Consider the following 25,922-nt stretch of genomic DNA (forward strand, 5'->3'; position numbering starts at 1 on the left):
TGGCACAGCATGATCCCCATCATGTAGTAATATGCCCCATCATGTTCCCCTTTTTGTAGAAATGTAGTAATTGCCCATTCCACCACCTCCATCATTTCCTCCTCCCCATCACCCCATCATTGCCCTCTCCCCATCACTCCCATCATGGGCCCTCTCCCCATCACCGTCATCATTGGCCCTCTCCCCATCACCGTCATCATTGGCCCTCTCCCCATCACTCCCTTCATTGGCCCTCTCCCCAACATTGGCCCTCTCCCCATCACTCCCATCATTGGCCCTCTCCCCATTACCATCATCATTGGCCCTCTCCCCATCACTCCCTTCATTGGCCCTCTCCCCATTATTGACACACACACCACAGCAGCCTCACTGGCACAGTGGCCAAACTCACCTCTCCGCACGCTGGCAGCTTCCTTCCTCTCACTGGCACAGCGGCCGCGGAGCTGAATGATGATGTCATCCAGCCGAGGCCGCGCCGCTCAATGTGTGAGGCGGGAAGTTGCAGCTCCGGAACAAGAATGAGCCGATGCCGCGTGCCAAACAAAGGGATATTAGACTGAAAAATAATCCTACCAGGAAATCGCGCTCCAGTACGTGTTTGGGCTGCTATTTCTTTATGTATTACTTGGTGCTGCAGTCAGTAGTTTTGTATTTATGGAATTTAAACTGATAAATGTTTCTAATCTGGATTCAAAATAAGTACACCGGGCTACTACATACATTACAATATAACTAAAGTCATTTAACATCATGCATTTTTGCTATTCATTATTCTTCCCTGAAAAATGTATTAATTAATAATTTAACGTTATATCTTTTATAGAGGTCAGAGTTCCAAATTCTCTAAATATCCATTGTGATAAACGATACTATGTATAATAAATATATATATAATTTGCAGCCTACTGTGTACTACGTATACATGGAACTCAATGGAAAACTGGTATTCAGAAAGCTCCTATGCTCCTTCTAGTGGTGACTGCATTAAGCCAGAGTTCTACCATATAGGTGCTGGTTTGGTGCTCTGTTGAAGCAAGGCTGCGCTAACATCTGCACCAATATACCTCTGGCTGGTATGCTTGGCATTTCGGGGACCTAGTAAGCGGAAAAGGTGCCACTGGATTAGGATTGTTGGTGCAGAAGTGAGCATGGTCCTAGATGCAATATTTAGACCGGGGGGGTTTGCCAAGTAACTTTCACAGTCTATATATAGGTCGCATAGCCCGGACTTACTCTGGGTCTTCCAACCCAAATTTACAGCCATCTGTGAGGCTGTAAGTTTAGGTTGGCAGACCTATAAAAAGTCTGCCTAAGAGTGATGGTTGGACAAGCTAACTACCACTCCTTTCACATAGGGTATTTTAATCAATATTGTTCCCAGGAATCTGTGAGGGTCTCAGCGGTTGGGGGTCAAGAACAGATTGATATATTAGATGGCAGGAATTATTTAGTATAACTTTTGTTATTCATGAAAATTTCTGCTTTTTCTGTTCTTAAGAGTCCAGGAGGAGGAGTTACACAGTTGTCAATCACTAAGTAGGACCTCCCACTGGACTCCTAAGCCTTAAAAAAAAAAATCAGGATTTAAATCAATAAAATACAAGTCATACTGACGCTTTTACGACAAAACTAGATATTTACAAGTTCCCTTTAACTTTGAAGTGGATGTGGAACTCCGTATAAGAAAAATAGAACTCCGACCACCAAAAGGATCGATATAAGGAGAACTATTCTTCATACATTTTTACCTATTTTGATAAAACAGAACCTGGCGGACATTGGTTTTATTACTTTTCACCTGATACAGCCGCGCTTATAAATGGAGGATGCACTTTTTAAACTGCTGATTTATTTCAAGTGGATGACTAATGCCGCCCCCTCATCCATCAGCAGCGTAAAACATCACGTTAGATATTCCTTCCTTTTTCTTTTTTTTTTTTTTTAACATTTCCTCTTGAAAATCCACAATAATTGCAAAACACCAGAACAAATCCAGGTTACAAGAATGTCAATGTTCCTTCGCTTTGGTTCCTAAGAAACCAGTGAACTCTCGCTAATATTCCAGCTTGCTTTAAATTAGTGTTAATTGAAGAATTCTCGGTTCGATAATTGAGGGGATGTTGGGAGACAAGAGCAGGTGCACGCGCGCATAACTTGTGCTGGAGAAGATGGGATTTGTTCTGATCTGTTCGGGTTAAGCAATCTAATTTTTGAATTTGTATTAAAAATGTTCTAATATTTCTTTGGTGGCTTGTTTTGCTCACATTGATTAAGTCAATCAGGAGCTGGTACCAGGCAGAAAGAATTTACCAGCAGATTATAATATGTCCACCAGCATGACGAAAAGGATTCTAATATCCTGTATGAAAAAAGGTAAATTAATCCCCATGTCCAACCAACATGGCGACCTGCGCAGGCTTTATCATTGGTCATTGCACATTCACTTAGAATTTTGCGATGTATTTCTTTAATCAGATCACTGTCTCCTGCAAAATCAGAACACTCATCTTCTGCTGTCATCATTCTCATGATCTGGCGGGAAAAATTTTTTTTGTGTGTATATATATATATATATATATATATATATATATATATATATATTATATATATATATATATATATATATATATATTATATATATATATATAAAATCTGGTGGGGAAAAAAAATTTTTTGTTTGTGTATGTACATCATATATATATAATATATTTATATATATATATATATATATATATATATATATATATATATATATATATATATATATATTATATATATAATATATATATATATATAAAATCTGGTGGGGAAAAAAAGTTTTTTGTTTGTGTATGTACATCATATATATATATATATATATATATATATATATATATATATATATATATATATATATATATACACAAACTTAAAAACTAAGTTTTTTTCCAACAGATCATGGGAATGTGTGTTTATATATAATATACATAGTGAGTAAATTAAGTATTGAACACGTCACCAATTTTCTAAGTAGATATATTTCTAACGGTGCTATAGACATGACATTTTTCACCAGATGTCTGTATCCACCCATCCAATTCACACAGGCAAAGAAATAAAACCATAGAGTTTAATAAATGATGTATAATAATGACAAATGACACAGGAAAAATGTATTGAACACGTTTACTGAATTTCATTTAATACTTTGTACAAAAGCCTTAGTTGGTGGTGACAGCTTCAAGAGGCCTCCTTTATGGAGAAACTAGTCGCAGGCATTGCTCGGATGTGATTTGGGCCCATTCTTCTGTAAGGAGGTGGCGGAGACCCTCGTTTGCTTTCTCTCCTACACACGGAGCCCCATGCGACCTCCGATGGTTCCTTGTATTTAATGGTGTTGAATGTGTCATGTCTCATACAATATGTAATGTCTAATGATCTATATCTGCCATGTCAATGTATGTTGTGAAAGCACTGTGTTATATTTGTCAGTGCTAGGGAGAGTAAGAGGTTAACTTAGGAGGCTGGGCTAATAGCCCCAAAAAGGGACAGGAAGTTCCTGTCTTGGTCAGTGCCCAGGCCGGCTTACCCAGGGAAGGTGCTCAGCAGCCTGTGGAGTGAAACTCTCCCCTGGAGGGGAGATTGTGCTGCCCCGGACCCCCAGGCAGAGAATTGGGCACCGGGACTGTGGTAGTGCCCCATCGAGGACTATAAGCGTCCAGATACCGGCTTGGGAACTACCACTAGTACTGCTGCTGCCTGATATTGCAGTGAATGTTGCTAGGGAAAGTGCAGAAAGTTTCATCCCGTTTATTGCATCTTCCTTTTCTACAATAAATCGTTTTCCCTGTTGGATTACAACTGTGTTCCTGGACCCTTACTGCCTGTGCTGCAGTGACCGTGGAGAAAAGGTAAATTGCCTGGTATTGCATCTGTCCTGTCTGTTTATGTGCAAGGGGCCGGGGTGTATGTGGACAGTTGCTTTAAATAGACTCAGTCATGACTACCACCCTGTGCCACCTTGTTACACTTCCGCACAAACACTCTCCAAATACTGAAGCTTCTGTGGTCTCCTTTTATGAACACTGAGCTTTAGTTATTTCCATAAATTTTCTATTGGATTCAGGTCCGGTGATTGGCTGGGCTGTTCTAGCAGCTTTATTTTCTTTCTCTGAAACCAATTGAGCGTTTCCTTGGCCATGTGTTTAGTATCATTGTCTTGCTGAAATTTCCACCCTCATTTCATCTTCATCATCCTGGTAGATGGTAGCAGATTTTTTTCAAAAATGTCTCGGTACATTTGTCCATTCATCCTTCCTTCAATTATATGACGTTTGCCAGTGCCATATGCTGAAAGACAGCCCCACACCATGATGTTCCCACCTCCAGACATCACTATTAGTGTGGTGTATTTGGGATGATATGCAGTGCGTTGTGGCCTCCAAACATGGCATCCATAGAGTTCAATTTTGGTCTCATCTGACCAGACCATATTCTCTCAGTATTTCACAGGCTCATATATAGCTCTCCACATGTGGTCCTTGGCTCTTGGATAACTCTTCTTTTCACTCCTCTGTCTGAAATCTTGTGGGGAGCACCTGGTCATGGCCGGTTTATGGTGAAATAAAGTTCTTTACACATCAGGATCATGGCCCCCACAGTGATCACTGGAACCTTCAGTATTTTAGAGATTCTTCTGTAACCAATGCCATTTGTATTTTTTGCAACAATAAGGTTGCGAAGGTCTTGAGACAGCTCACTAGTTTTACCCATCATGAAATGTTTCTTGGGTGGCACCTTGGTAACGAGGCACCTTTTTATAGGTCATCAGTTGAACTAGTTGCTATTATTTTTCACTAAGTGGCAGGATTGCTTTCTAATTACTGATCAATGTCAGCTGTTGTCCTGACTTTCCATGGCTTTTTGCAGCTCTCTTTCTTGATGTCTTCAATACATTTTCCCTCTGTCATTTCTCATTATTACACATAACCTAATTTATGGACATCTATGGTTTGATTTCTTTGCCTGTTTGGATTGGATGGTTTGTTACCTTTACAAATATATTTACCTAAAAAATGTGGGATGTGTTCAATACTTATTCACATGCTGTGTATGTGTGTGTGTGTATATATATATATATATATATATATATATATATATATATATATATATATATATATATATATATATATATTGTGTGTGTGTGTGAGAGAGATGTGTTGCACTGCATGAGGAAAATGGTGGTCACATAAGATACTTGCTGGTTTTCTGACCCCCACCCCGGGCTACCCAGTACTGTAAAATTTGACATTTTAGAGTGTCCTTTTATTTAATCATGCTTTCTAATCAGCATCCGGATATGCCACACCTGTGAGGTGGATGGATTATCTCGGCAAAGGAGAAGAGCTCACTAACACAGATTTAGAAAAATATGTGAACAATCTTTGAGAGCATATATGATTTGTGTACATAGAAAAAGTCTCAGATCTTTGAGTTCAGCTTATGAAAAATGGGAGCAGAAACAAAAGTGTTGTGTTTTATGATGATCAGATCAGGGGACTGTGAGGGCCATTGTAAAACCTTCAGCTTGCGCCTTTTGAGGGCGTCTATTGTAGAATTTGACGTGTGTTTAGGATCATTATCCATTTGTAGAAACCGTACTCTTTTCAACTTCTGCTTTTTTTTTATAGATGGTGTTATGTTTGCATCAAGAACTTGTTGAAATTGATCCGCCCCCATGGTTAATGGTTGGCGAGATGTTCTTTTCCTGAAATTATATGCCCATTTCCTCCACACATACTTTAAATCATCGTGGACAAAATGTTCTATTTTAACCTCATCAGTCCACAGGACTTGTTTCCAAAATGCATCAGGCTTGTTTAGATGTTCTTTTGCATACTTCTGATGCTGAATTTTATGGTTAGGATGCAGAAGAAGTTTTCTTCTAATAACTCTTCCATGAAGGTCATATTGGAATAGACAACAGATGGAAATTATTGGCAATTCTCAAGACACCCTCACTAAAGCAGTGGTTCTGCAGGTGGGGACCACAGACCACATCTCAGTACCAATGCATTCCGGCTGATGTTTTGGTCACTTTTGAATGTTGGTTGTGCTTTCACACTCGTGGTAGCATTAGACGGACTCTACAACCCACACAAGTGGCTCAGGTAGTGCAGCTCATCCAGGATGGCACATCAATGCGAGCTGTGGCAAGAAGGTTTGCTGTGTCTGTCAGCGTAGTGTCCAGAGGCTGGAGGCGCTACCAGAAGACAGGCCAGTACACCAGGAGACGTGGAGGAAGCCGTAGGAGGGCAACAACCCAGCAACAGGACCGCTACCTCCGCCTTTGTGCAAGGAGGAACAGGAGGAGCACTGCCAGAGTCCTGCAAAATGACCTCCAGCAGGCCACAAATGTGCATGTGTCTGCACAAATGGTTAGAAACCGACTTCATGAGGATGGCCTGAGGGCCCAGTGTCCACAGATGGGGGTTGTACTCATAGCCCAACACCGTGCAGGATGCTTGGCATTTGCCACAGAACACCAGGAATGGAAAATTTGCCACTGGCGCCCTGTGCTCTTCACATATGAAAGCAGGTTCACATTGAGCACATGTGACAGAGTCTGGAGACACTGTGGAGAGTGATCTGCTGCCTGCAACATCTTTCAGCATGACCGGTTTGGCAGTGGGTCAGTAATGGTGTGGGGTGGCATTTCTTTGGAAGGCCGCACGCTGTTAGGCTGTGAGCACAACCCCATCTGTGGACGTCAGGCACTCATACCATCCTCATGGAGTCAGTTTCTAAAAAAGATCAACATATTACTCTTCTGCAGTCAGGCGTGAAGAAGCGGCAAGCAAAACGCGCGTTGGGGTCTCCTCCCTGTTTGGTCTACACCACGGTAATGATTGCATTCGATTGATAGTCAGTTATAATTGATATCTTGCTAATGGACATGTAGCAACTTGGCGGTATACTTGGCACTTGCACCTTCTTAATTCTCATATGACTCATTAGCTCTAGTCTGATTCATTATTGCACTTTATTTTGTTTATACTAGCATGTCACTTTTTGAACATATATGTCATATCTTTAACACTACATGTGGCTGTGCTTTTTGACACTTGTCATTATTCTTATGTGAATCCATATTTTGTTATACTCTTTGGTGTCCACTTGGAGTTCATTCTGTTTAGTTTTCAGTCCCTTATATGTATTTATTTATCTATATCTGGTTTTATTATTTATGTATTAAATAAAATTAATTTTATTTTATCTGGGGTCTACACTTCCATTTTCTTGGGTTTCATTATGGTTTGAAATGTATCCTGGTACAGTTTTGGTCAAATTTTGGGATCAAAACTATGGTATGTTATAAAAACCTAGTCTCCCCTAACATTGTGCAAAAAAAAAACAGCCATGGGTTCTTCTAAGCAGCTGCCTAGCACGCTGCCAATGGTGGAAGTCCACAAAGCAAGAGAAGGCTATAAAAAGAAAACAACGCGTTTTCAAGTTGCCATTTCCTCAGTTCGAAATGTAATTAAGAAATGGCAGTAAACAGGAACAGTGGAGGTCAAGATAAGGTCTGGAAGACCAAGTAAAATTTCAGTGAGAGCTGCTTGTAGGATTGCCAGAGATGCAAATCAGAACCCCCGCTTGACAGCAAAAGACTTTCAGAAAGATTTAGCACTCTGGAGTTGTGGTACATTGTTCTACTGTTCAGAGACACCTGCACAAATGTGACCTTCATGGAAGAGTCATCTGAAGAAATCCTCTCCTGCATCCTCACCACAAAATTTAGAGTCAGGGATATGCAAAAGAACATCTAAGCAAGCCTGATACATTTTGGAAGCAATCCTGTGCATCAGTGAGGTTAAAATTGAACTCTTTGGCCACCATGGTCAAGGGAATGTGTGGAGAAAAAAGGGCACAGAATTTCAGGAATAGTGGATCTCACCAACCATTAAGCATGGGGGTGGATCAATCATGCTTTGGGGTTGTGTTGCAGCCAATGGCACGGGGAAGATTTCAGGGGTAGAGGGAAGAATAGATTCAATGAAATTTTAACAAATTCTTGATGCAAGCATAACGCCATCTGTAAAAAAAAAAAAAAAAGCTGAAGGTGTAAAGAGGATGGCTTCTACAAATGTATAATGATCCTAAACACAGGTCAAATTCCACAATAGATGACCTCAAAAGGTGCAAGCTTAAGGTTTTACAATGGCCCACAGTCCCCTGATCTGAACATCAGTGAAAATTTTAGGCTAGACCTCACAGTCCCTGGATCTGAACTCCACTGAAAATCTGGCTAGACCTCAAAATAGCAGAGGATGGAAGACACCCAGGAATCTCACAGAACTGGAAGAATTTCCCAAGGAAGAATGGATGAAAGTCCCTCAAACAAGAAGACTTTTGGCTGGCTACAAAAAGCATTTGCAAGCTGTGTATCACTGTGTATTTCAAAAGGGGGTGCTACTAGGCAACTAACCATGCAGGGTGCCCAAAGTTTTGCATCTTCCTTTTTTCTTTTTTGTAATTTTTAAAATGTAAAAGATGGAAACATATGCATACATTTTTGCCTAAAATACAAATGAAATGTGTCATCTTTAACTTTAGACCTTTTAGAGATCATTTCATCTTCAACTTGCTTAACTGTTAACAATAGCAGTAATTTTGAACACAGATGCCCAAACTTTTACATGTCATTGGATTTGAGAAAAATTATTTTTGCATTTCGCTTTCTTTAAAAATGTTGCACTGTTTTGCTTTTTCAAAAGATATGTTTTCCCATTCTTTAACATAGTCTGTGATCACAAATCCGTTATGAGGAGCACAGAAAAAGAGTTAGAAACTCTCCCATTGGACCGTTAGAATGAGCTCACTGAGAGATTCTCAGTTAACTTACTCTGCTGCATTTCAACAGAAAGTGCAACTCAGAGGCTATAGAAGACAAACGGTGCAACATTGTTAATGAAACCCAATCACAAAAATTATTTTTAGCCAAAATTACAGACATTTAAATAATAAAAATGTCACGAAGTGTGAGCAAAATATTGTTAGGCACATCTGTAGGCTCACATACACATGTATTGTATGTCTTTTGAGAAGCTATAAACCTTCGAAAAGTCTGTCAGTCGCTCGGTTTCCTCTACTATTTTGAAATATTACAGTACTGTTGAGTTAAAACATAATATAGGGGACCTGGTGCTATTGTCACGTCTGAAGAGACCTCAGAGGCACTAAAACCATTGATTTCACAGGATAGGTTATAAATATACTATCTTTTAGGGCCCGACAGCTGAAAAGCCCACAAATTATGAGTTTGGAGTTTCCAAAGCCCCTTATGTGAATGGGGTGGTAGTGCGCATGCGCCACAATTCCGTTATTGACTGTCTATTGGCGTGGTGAATATGCAAGAATTCTACCACTCCCGTAGACCAATAGAGGTTTTTTGGAAGCCCCACCAATCATAAAAACAGAATTTTCAAAGTTTGTTATGTGAGTGGAGTGGTAGTGCGCATGCGCGATCACTCCAAAAACTGTCCTTTATAGTAGCAGTTCATCAGTGCCCTACCACCCCTGTAGACTCAGAAGTTATATGGAAGCCACACTAATTATAAGTGGGGGTTTCTAAAGTCCCTTGATTGACTGGAGTGGTTGTGCATGACCACTGCGTCATCCACTGTCTAGTAGACCAGAGGTTACACATGCACACTACCACTCCAATACACCCAAAAAAGTTTTAAGGAATCTCCAACAATTACGAATATGGAGTTACAAAGGCCCTTATGTGAATGGAGTGGTTGTGCGCATGCGCGACCAGCACTCCATATATTGTCTGTTTGAGCTGTAGTTACTCATGCGCACTACCACTCCCGTAGACTTTTTATGGAAGTACCTTGTGAGATTGGCGTGGTAGTGCACATGCACCTCCATTGCATCGTTAACTGTGTATTAGAGTGGCAGTTAAGCATGTATACTATCACTCACGTAGACCAATAGAAATTTTATGGAAGCCCCACCAATCATGAGCGCAGAGTTTCCAAAGTCCCTTGGGTGAACGGAGTGGTAGTGCGCATGCACAACCATTGCATCATTCACTGTCTATTGGAGCAAGAGGTTAGACATGTGCACTACCATTCCCATAGACCCATAAGCGTTTTATGGAACAACCACTAATTATGAGTACAGGATTTCTAAAGTCCCTTGTGTGGTCATGCGCAAGGGCGACCAACATTCAATATACTGTCTATTGGAGCAACAATTAATCATACACACTACCACTCCCATAGACTAATAGAAATTTTAAGGAAGCCCGACCAATCATCAGTACAGTCCCTTGTGCCAATGGAGTGGTAGTGTGCATGTGCCACCACTGCATCATTGTCTATTGGAGCAAGAGGTTACACAAGCATGCTACCACTCCTGTAAACCCATAGAAGTTTTTTTGAAAGCCTCACCACTCATGAGAACAAGGTTCCTAAAGTCCCTTGGGTGAATGGAGTGGTAGGGCTCATGAGCGACCTTTGCATCATTCAATGCAAGAAGTTATGCATGCACACTACTATTCCCATAGACCAATAGACGTTTTATGGATGCCCCGCCAGTTATGTAGGAATTCCAGAGTTTCCTGTGGAAATGGATCAATAGTGCGCATGCGCGACCAACACTAGATATACATTCTATTGAAGCGGCAGTGATGAATGCACATTACCACTCCCATAGACCCATGAATAGGTTGTTATGCATGTACCTACCACTCCATTCACACTTTTTGAGTCTTGTGGGTTTGCCCATTCTGCACCCAGTGCCCAATAATTAGTCAATTTAGTGACCATGCACTCAATCATGTTCTTCTGCATGGCAGCTTCATAACGGCCTCAACTCCCCAACATGGGACGCTACCCTAACGAAAAAGGCAATCGCCCGAGTTTACATTGATTTTGATTATTTCCCATAGGATAAGTCATAATTAAAATGTCCGTCCAGTGTCCGTGCCATGTTGTTTTGGTCAAGAGAAGAGGAAAAGTCTACAAGTGATAAGTACTTCTGACCATCATCTTATGTCAATGTCGAACCTTAGGGATCCGGAACGTGTCTGACATAATAGTGCCATCTGCCAAGTCTTCATTATAATGACGTGCATCATACATTACTAACAATTACTTTCCACTACTTCCAGAAATCCAAAATCTCCACGTATGAGAAGATGTGGGCATTTATGACCAGTAGGCAGCAGACGGCACTCGTGAAGAACAATGATGAGGGCATTCAGAGGGTTCTTACCACCGATTACGCACTGCTCATGGAGTCCACCAGTATTGAATTTGTCACGCAGCGGAACTGCAACCTTACCCAGATTGGAGGCCTCATTGACTCCAAAGGTTATGGAGTTGGCACACCTATTGGTAAGTTGCAGAAGAAGGGGAGGGACTGAATTTACTAATGCAAAGAACCTAAAACCTCCTTCATACAAGCTTGTTCACAAGAGATGACTAACATGATTTGAGGCCAATCAGTTTAACTTCATATTGTATAAAAATTTGAGCTTGCCAGAACCCGAATGGTTTTCAATTCATTTTTTTTTAATCAAGCTTCCTGTGTAGCTCCCTGTCCTTTCCTCCATTGGCCCGCTTCTTCCCTTTGGCTCCCATCTTTTCTGTCTACACTCTTCGGGATTTCCAGTGCTAACCAGGCGCCAGCGTCATAATGACAGTGTACATCACTATGCTGCACAAAAACCCAGCAAGCGCTGAAGAGTGAAGAAAACTGCACACAAAAATGGACCGACCCCTGGATGTTCGGTTCCGGTAGGTCTGGCCAAACAGTTACAAAAAGTTTCCGTTCAGGTACCAGAACAGTACCCGAACTCTGACCCCATTCACTTGAATGGGGGGCCCGAACATCTAGTGTTTGTTCGCCACAGTCATGTGCATGACAGTGCGGCAAACATTGCTTCTGATCGGCAGTAAAATCATTACCGCCGGTCAGACAGCCATGGTTCCCACGCTGTCAAATGATAGCGTGAGCTTTAAGCTGTGATCGGAGGTATAGAGTTCATCTCCGGTCACTGGCGTTGGCTGATGAGACTACTACTCCCGTCAGCCTATGCCACTAATTACATCGAGAGCAGGAGCATCTGATGGGAGTATTCATCAGTCGCAGCCTGCGCTCTAACAGTGTTAGCAAGGCTGGTTATCAAGAATGGATGGGTCCCCGTGCTGTTTTTTTTAATTATTTTAAATAAATAATTAAAAAAAAATGGTGTGTAGTCCCCCCCCCCCATTTTTGACAACCAGCCTTGCTAAAGCAGACAGCTTGTGGCTGGTATTCTCAGGCTGGTAAGGGGCCTTTAATTTTGTACTCCCCAGCCTCAAAAAAGCAGCCTGCAGCCACCCAGAAAAGATGCATCTATTAGATGCGCCAATTCTGGCACTTTGCCCAGCTCTTCCCACTTGCCCTGTGGCGGTTGCAAGTGGGGTCCATATTTGTGGGGTTGATGTCACCTTTGTATTGTCCGGTGACATCAACCCAACAAATATGAACCCCACTTGCCACTGCTACAAGGCAAGTGGGCTGCTATTTTTTAGGCTGGGTGGGCAATATCAATGTTAAGGTTGTCCGAAATGGAGGGGACCACATGTTGATTTTTTTTATTATTTATTTAAATAATTAAAAATAAAAAAACAGCATGGGGACCCCTTTATTCTCGATAACCAGCCTTGCTAACCCTGACAGCTGAAGGTTGCAGCTCGCAGCTGTCAGTTTTGCCTGACTGGTTATCAAAAATACAAAAGAACCTACGTCTTTTTTTTTTTTATAATTTATTTAGAGTGTAGGCGCGGCTGATGAATACTCCCATGAGCTGCGCCTGTTCTCGCTGCTATTAGCGGCAGCAGCAGGCATAGGCTGATGGGAACAGTAGTCCCATCAGCCAAATCCAGTGACCAGAGGTTAACTTTATACCTCCGATCACGCTGCAATTTGACAGCATGGGTACCGGTGCATTCTGACCCGTGGTAATGATTTTACCCCTGATCAAAAGCAGTGTTTATATGACAGCATGACAAACATCCGGTGTTCGGTGGGCCGAACCCGAAATGTAACACAAACTTCCCGATGAAGTCCGTGCTTGGTGTCCGTGCCTGAGCAGTAGACGTTCAGTACGGACCTCAAACTTTACTCTTCAGGTTCTCCCATCTCTATTGAAGGCAGAAGAGGCGACTGGAGCTTGAGAGAAGAAGTCATATAGCGCTTGACTGGGTGGACAGCTTCAGTAGCAGCAGAGGTGACAGATGAGATGAGTGTAATATTATACATTTTTCTAACCCCTCCATTTATTATGCTTTGAATATATTAAACCGTTTTACCGGCAATGCGATTCTTGTAGAGTAATTTTAACACAAAACTGATTCTCCCCCAACATTCAAGTGAGTCGGATTTTGCAGATTGACTCATATCTACTGTTCACGCATGGCTGAGTCATAACCACACTTCTCTCCACCCGGGGCAAGATTTCCTTCGGTACAATGGTCTTGTATCTAAATACTTGGGGGAGCCAAAGTGACATATTGGTGCCTCTCCTGTAAGTTGGCTCACTGGTCGCCATGCCCTACCACCATCATCACAGCCACTTATCTAGAGAACTGGGGTCTACCGATCACAAGTATTATAAACTAGGGGGACATAGCCATGCTTACCAACATAGGGGGAATTTTAGGTTCACTCAGAAACTTTTATGACCCTCCTAGTAACTCCGGTACACCCACATTTATGCATCACGTTGTAACGATGGAAAAGCCCCCGTGTTTTCCAATCTTTCACACCTATGCATAGATGGGCATATCTGCCAATGGTCCTAAATATATCCAGTACGGTCCCGAATTTGCAGACACTGCACAAAACTTCTGATGATCCCAGACCAAAAAGAGATAAGGTTTGAATAAATAACTTTTTCTCGTCTGGGTTGTCCTAAATTTTCTAGGATTCTGCCAGAAAATTCGGGACAGTCCTGGAAAAATTCAGGACAGTTGGCAGGTATACACATCTATGCATAAATGTGAAGGACTGGAAGACCATTTAAAGAGGATTTTCCATTTGTGCAAAAGGATATATCATCACTTTATGGTCTGACCTGAGGAGCCACGACTAATCCAAAGAATGACTGGACAGCGCCACTCTTATCCACAGTCTGTGCCTGGTATTACAGTGCCGGTCTGTGCAAGTGAATTGAATGAAGCTACAATGTAGATGCAGACGAGGCGAACCCAGAGCACTTGTCCTTTCTGTATTTCCCTCTGTGTTTTACCACATTATCGCACGTGTCGTACCTTTTGCCCATTCAGTCACTTAACGACGCGCCATAAATATAAAGTTCACATCTGAACGATTGCTTTCTATATTCTGACTGCCAATGCTGAGAAAATTATTGTTTTCCGCAGCCATAAAAGTTTTGTTTTGTTTTTTTTTTTTACTGCTGTGTGAGTGACAATGACCGATCCCTGCCGGACCCTGGATGCCGTTCGCAAACATATAAATTATGATCTGTTTTTAACCTAATAAAGCGTTTCTGGGAAGTGTTGTTAGAAAATGCTAATGCCAGTGACACGGTGACAAATGGATCTCTGCATTCGGACAAACAGAGAGAAATAAAGGGCAGCACGGCCTGATGGATAACGCCGGAGAAACCCTGAGCGAAGACTGCAGTAATTAGTGCATGTTGTTAACTCCTTCATCCTTGAGAGTATAGTTACTAGATGTGATGACATAGGGGGGAGATGAGCTCCTCCAAAATGGAAACAGGCATTGGTGATATCTTTTGTTATTATGCACAACATGGATATATTGGAAATTTCCACTATTGTATGTTTTGCCTGGAAGTCATCGTTAGATGGGTGCAATGAACATTCAGTCCCTTATATATAAGTCAATGCCAGTGAGCGGCTACTAAAGCTTTCATTTGTTGGTGAATACTTCACAATAAAGTGGGAAAACCCATTGATCTAGTGCCCCTCACCCCAGTGGATAACATCCGTCCCCTCACCCTCTGTGTAAAACATCCGGCTTCTCACCTCCAGTGTATATCATCCATTTTCTAACTGCAGTGTATAACAGCCGGCCCCTCACCCCCAGTGTATAAAATCGAGCTCCTCACCCCCCAGTGTATAACATCTGGTTCCTCACCCCAGTGTATAACATACGGCTTCTCACCCAAAGTGTATAACATCCAGCTCCTCACCCCAGTGTATAACAGCCTTTCCCTCACCCCCAGTGTATAACATCCGGCTTCTCACCTCCAGTGTATAACATCCAGCTCCTCACCCCTGTGTATAACAGCCTTTACCTCACCCCCAGTGTATAACATCCGGCTTCTCACCTCCACTGTATAACATTAAGCTCCTCACCCCCAGTGTATAACATCTGGCCCCTCTTCCTCAGTGTAAAACATCTGTCCCCTCACCCCCAGTGTATAACATCTGGCCCCTTACCCCCAGTGTATAACATCCGGCCCATCACCCCCATTGTATACCATCCAGCTTCTCACTCAAAGTGTATAACATCCAGCTCCTCACCCCAGGGTATAATAGCCGGTCCCTCACCCCCAGTGTTTAACATCCCGCTTCTCTCCACCAGTGTATAACATCAAGCTCATCACCCCCAGTGTATAACATCTGGCCCCTCGCCCCCAATGTATGACATCCGGCCCCTCACTCCAGTGTAAAACATCCAGCTCTTCACCCCAGTGTATAACATCTGGCCCCTCACCCCCAGTGTATAACATTCGACTTCTCACCAAAAGTGTATGACATCCAGCTTCTCACCCCAGTGTATGACAGCCTTTCCCTCACCCCCAGTGTATAACATTCGGCCTCTCATCCCTAGTGTATAACATCCGGCCCCTCACGCCAGTGTATAACATTCGGCTTCTCACCCAAAATGTATAACATCCAGCTCCTCTCCCCAGTGTATAACATCTGGCGCCTCACCCTCAGTGTAAAATATCTGTCCCCTCATCCCCAGTGTATGACATCTGGCTCCTTGCACCAATATATGACATCTGGCACCTCGCCCCCAATGTATGACATCCGGCCCGTCGCCCCCAATGTATGACATCCGGCCCGTCGCCCCCAATGTATGACATCCAGCCACTCGCCCCCAATGTATGACATCCAGCCCATCGCCCCTGATGTATAACATCCGGCCTCATTGCTGCCAGTATATAACATCCAGCCCCTCGCCAGGGTGTATAACATCCAGCCCCTCGCCCCCAGTATATAACATCCAGCCCCTCGCCCCCAGTATATAACATCCAGCCCCTCGCCCTGGTGTATAACATCTGGCCCCTCGCCCTGGTGTATAACATCTGGCCCCTCGCTCTGGTGCATAACATCCAGCCCCTCGCCCCCAGTGTATAACATCCGGCCCCTCGCCCTGGTGTATAACACCCAGCCCCTAGCCCCCGGTGTATAAGATCCGGCCCCTCGCCCTGGTGTATAACATCCGGCCCCTCGCCCTGGTGTATAACATCTGGCCCCTCGCCCCCCGGTGTTTAGCATCCGGCCCCTCGCCCTGGTGCATAACATTCAGTCCATCGCCCCCGATGTATAATATCCGGCCCCTTGCCCCGGTGTATAACATCCAGCCCCTCGCCCGGTGTATAACATCCAGCCTCTCGCCCCCAGTTTGTATATCATCCGGCCCCTCGCCCCGGTGTATAACATCCGGCCCCTCGCCCCCGGTGTATAACATCCGGCCCCTCGCCCCCGGTGTATAACATCCGGCCCCTCGCCCCCGGTGTATAACATCCGGCCCCTCGCCCCCGGTGTATAACATCCGGCCCCTCGCCCCCGGTGTATAACATCCGGCCCCTCGCCCCCGGTGTATAACATCCGGCCCCTCGCCCCCGGTGTATAACATCCGGCCCCTCGCCCCCGGTGTATAACATCCGGCCCCTCGCCCCCGGTGTATAACATCCGGCCCCTCGCCCCCGGTGTATAACATCCGGCCCCTCGCCCACGGTGTATAACATCCGGCCCCTCGCCCACGGTGTATAACATCCGGCCCCTCGCCCACGGTGTATAACATCCGGCCCCTCGCACTGGTGTATAACATCCGGCCTCATTGTCCCCAGTGTATAATATCGAAAAGGGTTCTCTGCAGTGATGGATCAAAATTCTCTCTCTGGTGTCTCACAGATGAGTAATAATAATAATAATGAGTCTGGGTTTGGTGAATGCCGGGATGGGAATAAGCCGCTGCCAGACACCTCTGTAGCTTCCTATCACATTTGCCATGTTGAAATATGAATGCCAAATCCTTTTCACCCTCTTCCATCTGCATTAGGGAAAAGTCATGCATCTCTTTAGTGGGAGAGCCCTGGTTAGTATTGGTTATCATGGTTATTATATGCACCGTTCTGTTTAATGTTTTTTAGCATTTTCATAGTTGTTTCCTGTCCCTCCGCTGCTTCCCACCATCATCCCTACAGGACGGGGGACCACCCTACACTTATGTCATCTCTACCTCTTATGTCCCTTCAGGTTCTCCATACAGAGACAAAATCACCATTGCTATTCTACAGCTACAAGAGGAGGGCAAATTACATATGATGAAGGAGAAGTGGTGGAGAGGGAACGGCTGCCCAGAAGAAGACAGCAAAGAAGCCAGCGCCTTAGGGGTGGAGAACATCGGAGGTATCTTCATAGTGCTCGCCGCGGGGCTCGTTCTGTCCGTCTTTGTAGCCATTGGAGAATTCATCTATAAATCCAGGAAAAATAGCGACATAGAACAGGTGAGAATGAGGCAACTACTCTGCTACGACGTCCATTAGATGGTTGTGGTCATCTACCAGGTGGGGAACGTTCCAGCACTAGATGACATTCTTGATATGTCTATTTTCACATTGCAAAAGGATTTGTTGTATGTTAGATAATTGTGCATCTGGCATTAAGTTCACTGTCCTCACGTGCCCGCACCCAAAGAAATGACTGGAAAGTTGTTACAGACCCTCCCCCATTGGGGTCATAACTGTAAAGCAAGTCAGTATTGTTCGCCATTGTGTTACAGAAGAGTCCACTGTGACCTTTCCATAAGCTTGCTTCACGGCTCCCGATATCTCACATGCTGGCAAAATGCTCAACAGGCTGTAATACACAACACAACTACAGGGTGGCCACATATAGACAAACATAGCATAAACATCTCCCAACAGAGTACCCTAAAATCTTATTTTTTTTTTTAACAAGCCAGTCATCTTGCACCACTATTGTCAGGATATTTGGATCTCTATCTATTAATGTAGCATTTACAGTATTCCAGACAAACAAGCATTTGTGCTGACATTGAGTAATGCAGGCATTCCGGTACAAAAATAATTGAATGTCCACACAAGCAGCGAAGAAGAGCTAGGCTATCACGCTATGTTGGATTGTTTAACTCCTGATACATCCGTATGGCTCCAACTTCTAAAAGGAAGCTAGTCCACACCTGTCATCCAAACCCATTTTTTTTCCCTTTACTTCTTTAAGAGTGTAAGCAGATGGTGCTATCAGGGACCTGCCATGGGTATACATATACTGCCAAGGCATATGGTGCCTTTTTATTAAAGCACAAAGATAATTTTTCTTACAAATCCATATAAATTCTATAAGAATATACATTTTATTGTTTTATTGAATTATTATAAACTATTCCCCTTCTGCCTCGAGAGGCCACTGTTTTGACCCAAAAAGTTGCCATACTTCATCGGCTGAATTTCTCTGGATCCATAATATGTTCCTGTGTGGACTCCTCGGCACCCTGTGTAACGTGCCAGCCCACCTATCCCCGCCCAATGATCTTTCTGTCACGTGGTTGGAGCTTTTAGAGCAAAAAGCAGACACATTTGAGTTTATGAGGAGTTAAAAGGAAGCAATGATGCCCTGACCACCACCCTGCAGCCATCAGGTCATTGTTGTCATGACGGTTTAGCGGTGACTGTTGGTACAGCATCGGAGGAGCAAAGTTGAGATGGATTCCAGGGTTGGGTATGTTTTCTTTTTTTTCTTCTTTAGATCGGCAACTATGCGCCACTTCAGTTATCGTACCATCAGCGTTGCCCAGTTATCTTCAGCTTTGTTCTTTTTTTTCTCATTTCCCTTTTTTTTTTTTCCAAGAAATTACCACCATGTACCATGATTTGTTTTATGTTTGATTTTGGGGTATGAATCTTTGGAAAAGTTGCATGTATAACATTTATTTTTCATTCTTTCTGTTGTGTCATTCTTCTGCATTCATTATGTTGTAATATCACTGCCATATGATTATTATTATTTATGGTTGTTTTTTTTTCTTTTATTCTTTTTGCATGTAAAGGCCTTTTGTTTCTTTTATGGGATGCAATGTAAACCCACTCACCCGTCCAACTCTACGTCGGGAACCACTCTATCCACGGAATTAGACTGTGGCAAATTGCTTCGGGAGGAGAGAGGAATCCGAACACAACCCTCTATACATACAGTATAATGTACATGAAAGGTGTGTGCCAAGGTCCGTGCAAATGTTCACTTCTCTTGGTATCATGGTTTCGGGGGGTTTTCATGGATCAGCAGCCACAAAGCAGAAATTAATTAAGAAAAAAAACACTTTAGTAGTAAGTACAGGGCTGCATGACAATTCCATAAGACCAGGTGCCAGTGCTGGTGCCCCTCTGAGGGCACTCCGGTAGAGTTCAGATGAGTTTCCATACATTAGCTCGGTCCGAACAGTTGTTTTTTGCCGGAACTGGACACAGCTGATGACAAAGTTGTGCTCCGATATGCCATCCATAGCTACATTAGAAGATATTTTAACCAGTTCTAAGACTTGACCGGTGGAAAAACTGTTGCATTGATGCCAGGGAACGATTCCACGAGATCAGTTCTATCGGACGTCTGTACAAGGTCTCGAGTTATGTCCACACACAGTTTCTTTACAAGTGCAACTTTCATGAAATCTTCCTATTTTGAATAGTTTTTGAATGATGTTTTCATTTTAATGTTGAGATTCTGAAAAATTTTGCAAAGAGTTTTTCTTTCCTCTGAAAAGTTATTTGCTCCCTTTCGATAAAATGGTGCCTAGTTTGGAGAAGTTTCCTTCAGGATTCACTTCAAAGGAGTGACCTACACTTTTTTTTCCCACCGGTCAATTTTTGCAAAACCTCTTTAGCAAAAAAAAGAAAGACCTAAAAACAAAACTCTTAGTGGATTTCTCATAGAATGAATTAAAAAGATTTTCTTAACCGTTTTTGAGGAGGATGTTTGAAAGGATCTGCTAAAAAAAAAATCCTCTATGTGCTCATAACCTTACAATCAGTGGCAGTCTAAGGAATTTGCAAGCTGTAGAGCACATTACTTCTCACAACTGAAGGGGATACCCTCATGGCAGGGGGTGGTCCTGACGACTTGACGCCTGAAGCTTGCACTCCCAATTCCACACATGGGCCCCGATTCATCAAGACCAGCAATTTGCACACCAGTCTTGACGAGGGGACGTGTTGGAGCTAGACGCTCCTGATTTTTTAAGAGGAGCCTTTTAATGATTCAAGAGCGACTGACGATTGGCGTGTGCCTCTGTGTATCTCACCACAAATCCTACAGTCGAGGAATGGAGTAAAATTTCTGGCATAAGAAACGCAACAGCTCATCGTGAATTAGGCCAGCTGTGTCATCACTCCCCATTTTCACAATGCAGGGTGAAACAGGTGTGAAAACACAATAAGTCTCCAAATTTTTGTACAACACCGCTTTCTTGTTACTTTGCACACATTTGGCACCTCTTCGAAATGTCAAGAAAATTATTTTTAGATGTCTGTTCTTGGTCAAATTGTTCACTCGGTCGGCTACAAAATGGATTCTATTGATGTAAAAGTGACTTTTTAAGAAATTAAAAATCATCAAATTTTTTAAATAATCTTTTTGTGAACCTACCGTGTACTTTACCTTTGCTTTACCTAAAGGGGAGAAAGCCGGTGGCAAAATCAATGACACAAATTTCACGTACGACAGGTTTATAAATTTGCCTCGCATGTTAGTTGCCGTGAAGGAATATTCCATATCGTGTGGATGACCTTTTTTATTTTATCCTTATCCACATGGCAGACACTTGTATTCTAGTTTGGATTTTACATCCAAAAATCTGTAGGTAAAATCCACAGCTTTTGTGACACACATGGATCTACCCTTAGGGCGAGAGGCGTTGTATTACAGTCCAAGCAAAATGGAAGAGATTTTACGAAATCTTATCCGCATGCTTCATGAAAAGCCACACCATGTCAATGTATGCTGGAAGTTTTCACCACAGATTTCACCCTTTGCAATCCATAGTCACAAATCTGAATATAACTACTGGTGACTGTAAAGCAGATTTTTCTGTAAATTTTTGAAAAATCTGCTTTGAGATCTATTCTGCAAAAGTTTCATCCTGTGTGGACGTAGCCATCATACATCTGGGATATGTATCGAGAAGAGAAAAAACAAAAAGTTCTTGCCTAATTTTCCATACATACCGTATTTTTTTTCCCTATGGCTATATGGGGGCTTTGACCACGACAATGAAATTGAATAGACTAACATTGTGACCCACACGACACAGCGACCGAGACAAACAAGTCGAAAAAATCTTCTGATCCTGACTTTTGGGACTTGCTTTTCTCGGTACCTTCAGGATCGCAATTCAACCCCTTGAAATGGCAACGGTATACAGAGATCTTCCGCCACAAGACCTGTGTCACGGCCAAAGCCACCGTTTCGACCCAGCCTTATCTATATAGAACTGGACTCATTTAGCAATACCCAAGACACATACATAAAAAAGAGGGGATCCCTTAAGAGTTTTTTTTATTAGAAATAGCCCCTCTAGGCCATCTTCACACCAATGTACAACCAGTTTGACTCCCATTTTAACAATGCAGCATCCCATGAGCAAAGGTCTGGCATGGTAATGGACCTCAAAGATCCAGCTGAAGACCACCCTGTTTCAACCCCAATCACATACTAGGAATTACCATTGGTCTGATCTAAACTTTAAGAAATGGGTGCACCAATAACAAGTCATAAATCCAAAAACGCAATCATGAAAAATCAAGAGAGAGGAGTGCGTATATTGGCAAAATGCCTATGAATAATAGACAAAGCAATATAAAATCTAAAAAAACAAAATACATGAAAAACATATAGACACAAATCTCAAGCAAGAGGCACAAACTTTCAAAAGCATTTCAGGCGTAGTAAAGAGTGATAAAATACGATTGAGCTGAGTGCCCTGGTGTTCACCTTAACCTCCTCAAAACCCACTATAATAATAGCGAGGGCAAAATATCAAATACCACTGACTCCCTTAATAAACTAATACGAAACCGGTAAAAACAATATAATCATATGACACATACTAAAAAATGACAATAGTAATTGAAGGGGGCAGCATAAAACAATAGATGATGACCAAAACCTGTGCAGAGAGTAGATAGGGAGTAGGGAGAAGGAAGCCATATGCGTTGTCCCATGTCCTGTGGCTTCCTCAGGGGTCACAGGCTAATGTGTCTGTCCTCAATTAATAGCCAATAATGATAGGAAGGAAAGATTATCGGCAGATGAGTAAAGTCAGTAGGTTTTGCGAGTAGGCATGGTGGGCAGACATCTGGTGCACAACTATGTGTAAGCATCAGAGCATCTGCCCTAGATAGGGTGCGGATTCTTTCGCCAGACCTGGTTCAACGGCAACGTCAGTAATTGTGATCGTTAGATGGAAATTCTGCGAATCGCCTCAGCAGGTCTTTTATTGATCAGCCAGATATACGACACTCCATATCGATGATGTTACTCTTGGCCGTCTGATCTAAAGAGGAGCCGGAAATTCCGTTATGTAGGACGAGGTTCCCCGGGAGCCTATACAGTGGCAACAGATTGCTGATGTTGTTCGCTAGACCGGTTCCTGAGAATCAGTTTGCACCATTATGTGCTAAATAGTACACGGAGGTGCACATCCAACGCACAAGGCGCGCCTGCCCCTAAAATAACAGTGCAAGCGCAGTGACAGATGACCAGTAAGAGCATCATATCGTGTGCGCTGAAGACTTTGTTAGGTGCAGGATCAAGTAGGAGATATACTAATGACCCGTAGGCATGGCACTAACATAACGACGATCATATAATAAGATGGTTCCTAAGAATAACCTGGGTGCACAAGGATAACATCATTTTACGATGGACCCTCATGCCTTTACAGATGTGAGCCCTTGAGAAAATCTTTGTAGACCCAAAGTATCCCAGTCCGACCAGTCAAAAAGGCCAGTGCGTGTTGATTTCTTGGGTTTTTTGTTCCTCGTGGGTGGGTCCTACCTTCTTTATTTTTTCACATTAAAATGCCCAAAATTTTGCCACCCATGGAGGAAAGAGGCACAGTGCCTACCACAGCTTGGACCCCTCATCTCCTGAAGCTTCATAGCTCTGATAGTCACTTCACGAGTCTACAGAAATATGTCACGCACAGAAGTCGTATTTGCAGCGTGAACGTCAACTCTTTAGATCAGACGGCCAAGAGTAACATCATCGATGTGGAGTGTCGTATATCTGGCTGATCAATAAAAGACCTGCTGAGGCGATTCGCAGAGTTTCCATCTGACGATCACAATTACTGACGTTGCCGTTGAACCAGGTCTGGCGAAACAATCCGCACCCTCTCTAGGGCAGATGCTCTGATGCTTACACATAGTTGTGCACCAGATGTCTGCCCACCACAGTTCCTCTGTTTTATATCTCCTAATAACCAACCATTAAATGGGCAGAGTTCACTTTCATCTTGTATCATTTCTCGGCTCAAAATTTAAAAAAAATAAAAATTCTTAATGTGGATCAATTTTAAGAAACAAATGGAAAGGTTGTGTTGATCTGAGAAAGGTCACATGTAATTGCTGCATACAGTGGAAAGGTCTGCTGGAGCAGCGCTCACGTCTAAGAGCTGGCTCCTTGTAAGAAAGATCCAGCACATTCATCATGTCCGCCGGTTGTGAAATCTTCCTGTGTAGAAAAAGAGATGAGCAAAAAAAAGATTTTACCTTTTCTAATTTCTGCATTGTAAATGTGAATTTCTTTAATTTCTTAGTCTATGCGGATACTTTTTTCTCTTTTCTTTGTGCACTCCTAAGTAGTGATGAGCAAATCTTTTGAAATTCAAATTTGCCTGATTTTCCCAGAAAATGTAATTAGCAGCAAATGGATTCGCCACTAATACGAAGCACTCCAAAGTCTCCTGAAAAGACATGTATGACACTCTGTGGTCTCCTACGACTGTTTTTCTCTTTTTTTTTTTTTTCTTTTTTTTAAATATTTTTTAACACCATTCCCCTGTTACAAAAATTAGCAACAAAAAAAAAAATTATACTAATAAAACAGGTTTGCAAAAAATGAGCACATCAACCCATTCCCCATTGTTTTTTTGCCTTTTTTTGTCTAGTTTTCTTTGTTTTGCCACAGTTTTTTGTTTGCGCAATACTCATCTTTTCACTTGTGCCTTTTTTTTTTAAGATCACTTTTATGTGTTTCTCTCTTTTTGTTTTGTGGTTTTTTTTTTAGTTTACTATTATGGACCTTTGCTCCTAATTCATCATTTTTGATTTTTCAGTCGCAAACATTTTTATGTAAAGGTTCACCAGTCTCCCCACTATTGATTTTATATACTTCCGAAAAAAAAAATGAAACAAATTTTACTACATTTTTTATAAAACGTGCTGCTTCTTGCACTTATGGTTAAAAAGAGGTTAAAGAATTCTTTTTTCTAAGAATTTGTCACAATATAAACCAATAAGGCATACCAGAAAACAAAAACAAAAAAAAGAGAAGTCACTTAAAAAAAAAAAAAAAAAAAAGAGGCAATAGTGAAAAATAAATCAGAGCCTATGGGGGGTGATTCATCACAAGCGGCAATTCTCTTACCGTTCTTGATGGGATGACGCTCCTGATTCATTAAGATACATGCACTTCTTAATAAATCTGGCAAGGCTGTGTGCGCCTCAATGCAAATCTTACTCCACACCCTGCTGGAGAACGATTTGTGGTGTAGTGAACGCTGCCACTTGTCATTAATTTGACCAACAGGAGTTGCCACACCCTATCGAGCCATGACTCCACCCACTTTGTCGTAACCGGGGAGTGAAAACACCAGAAGTCACATTTTGTTTGTGCAACCCCCCTATATATTATTTTTTTTCTGTCAGCAATATTTAAGGTTTGCTCCTGCATAAATGCAAAAGCCCCCCCTCCCCCCCAAAAAAAATACATTATTGAACGCATTGCTGATGTAAGCAGCAGCAGCAGTTTGTGTCCTTCTTGGTTCCTGTCTCACAGACTTATCTGCTTTTCTATCTCTCTCCCAATCAATGAAATCTGCATTACTCTTTTTTCTTGGCTGCTGTGCTGTCACACATTATCTGTGTACTGTTTCTTCAGTATTTTATGGCTTTCTATCTCTATTGTTAAGCTGTGAGATCTGACTCCCTCTCCCTATCCAAATGCAGTACAAAATGGCTGCTGCATTCCCTGTCTCAGCTTTCATGCAGTTCCTCCTTTTTCGCTGTGCTATGCCATGTAATGTGATTGCTGAAATGCACTTTGAAGAAACCCGTCCTCCTGTGGCCTTCCCTGGTTGATGCAATCATTTAATATATGGAGTAGCCATTTTAGACAATTGGCACAAAGTAAATTGCATGTTGATTGAATTTGCTGGTTTCGAGGAATTCCTAAAAATTCAACATGAATCGATTTGCTAATCTCTACTTATAAGGCTGGGTTCACATTGCGTTAGGGGGCAATGCGCTGACGGATCCGTTACATAGCGGCGCCACTAACGCTATGTATCGGACCCGTTAACGCCGCCATTGCCTGCAATGAATGTAGCACTTCCTAACGCATGCCAAAATCGGCATGCGTTAG

The 25,922-nt window shown here is 42.5% G+C and overlaps 1 protein-coding gene across 8 annotated transcripts in view; it reads left to right on the forward strand.

Annotated features, from left to right (window-relative positions):
- Positions 1-25,922, forward strand: part of GRIK1 (glutamate ionotropic receptor kainate type subunit 1) — a 437,138-nt gene that overhangs the window by 391,257 nt on the left and 19,959 nt on the right. For 5 of the 8 annotated variants that reach the window (XM_073584576.1, XM_073584579.1, XM_073584572.1 and 2 more), the window contains 2 exons: positions 11,162-11,387; positions 17,520-17,770. In XM_073584576.1, coding sequence (XP_073440677.1) covers positions 11,162-11,387; positions 17,520-17,770 — 477 coding nt within the window. Of the gene's footprint in view, positions 1-11,161; positions 11,388-17,519; positions 17,771-19,332; positions 19,507-25,922 lie in introns of all 8 variants that reach the window. The other 3 variants (XM_073584573.1, XM_073584578.1, XM_073584575.1) reach the window with 2 other exon arrangements.

Source organism: Dendrobates tinctorius, unplaced genomic scaffold, assembly GCF_039654945.1.
Source record: "Dendrobates tinctorius isolate UK_male_01 unplaced genomic scaffold, ASM3965494v1 ptg000084l, whole genome shotgun sequence".
In the NCBI taxonomy this organism is placed as follows: domain Eukaryota; kingdom Metazoa; phylum Chordata; class Amphibia; order Anura; family Dendrobatidae; genus Dendrobates; species Dendrobates tinctorius.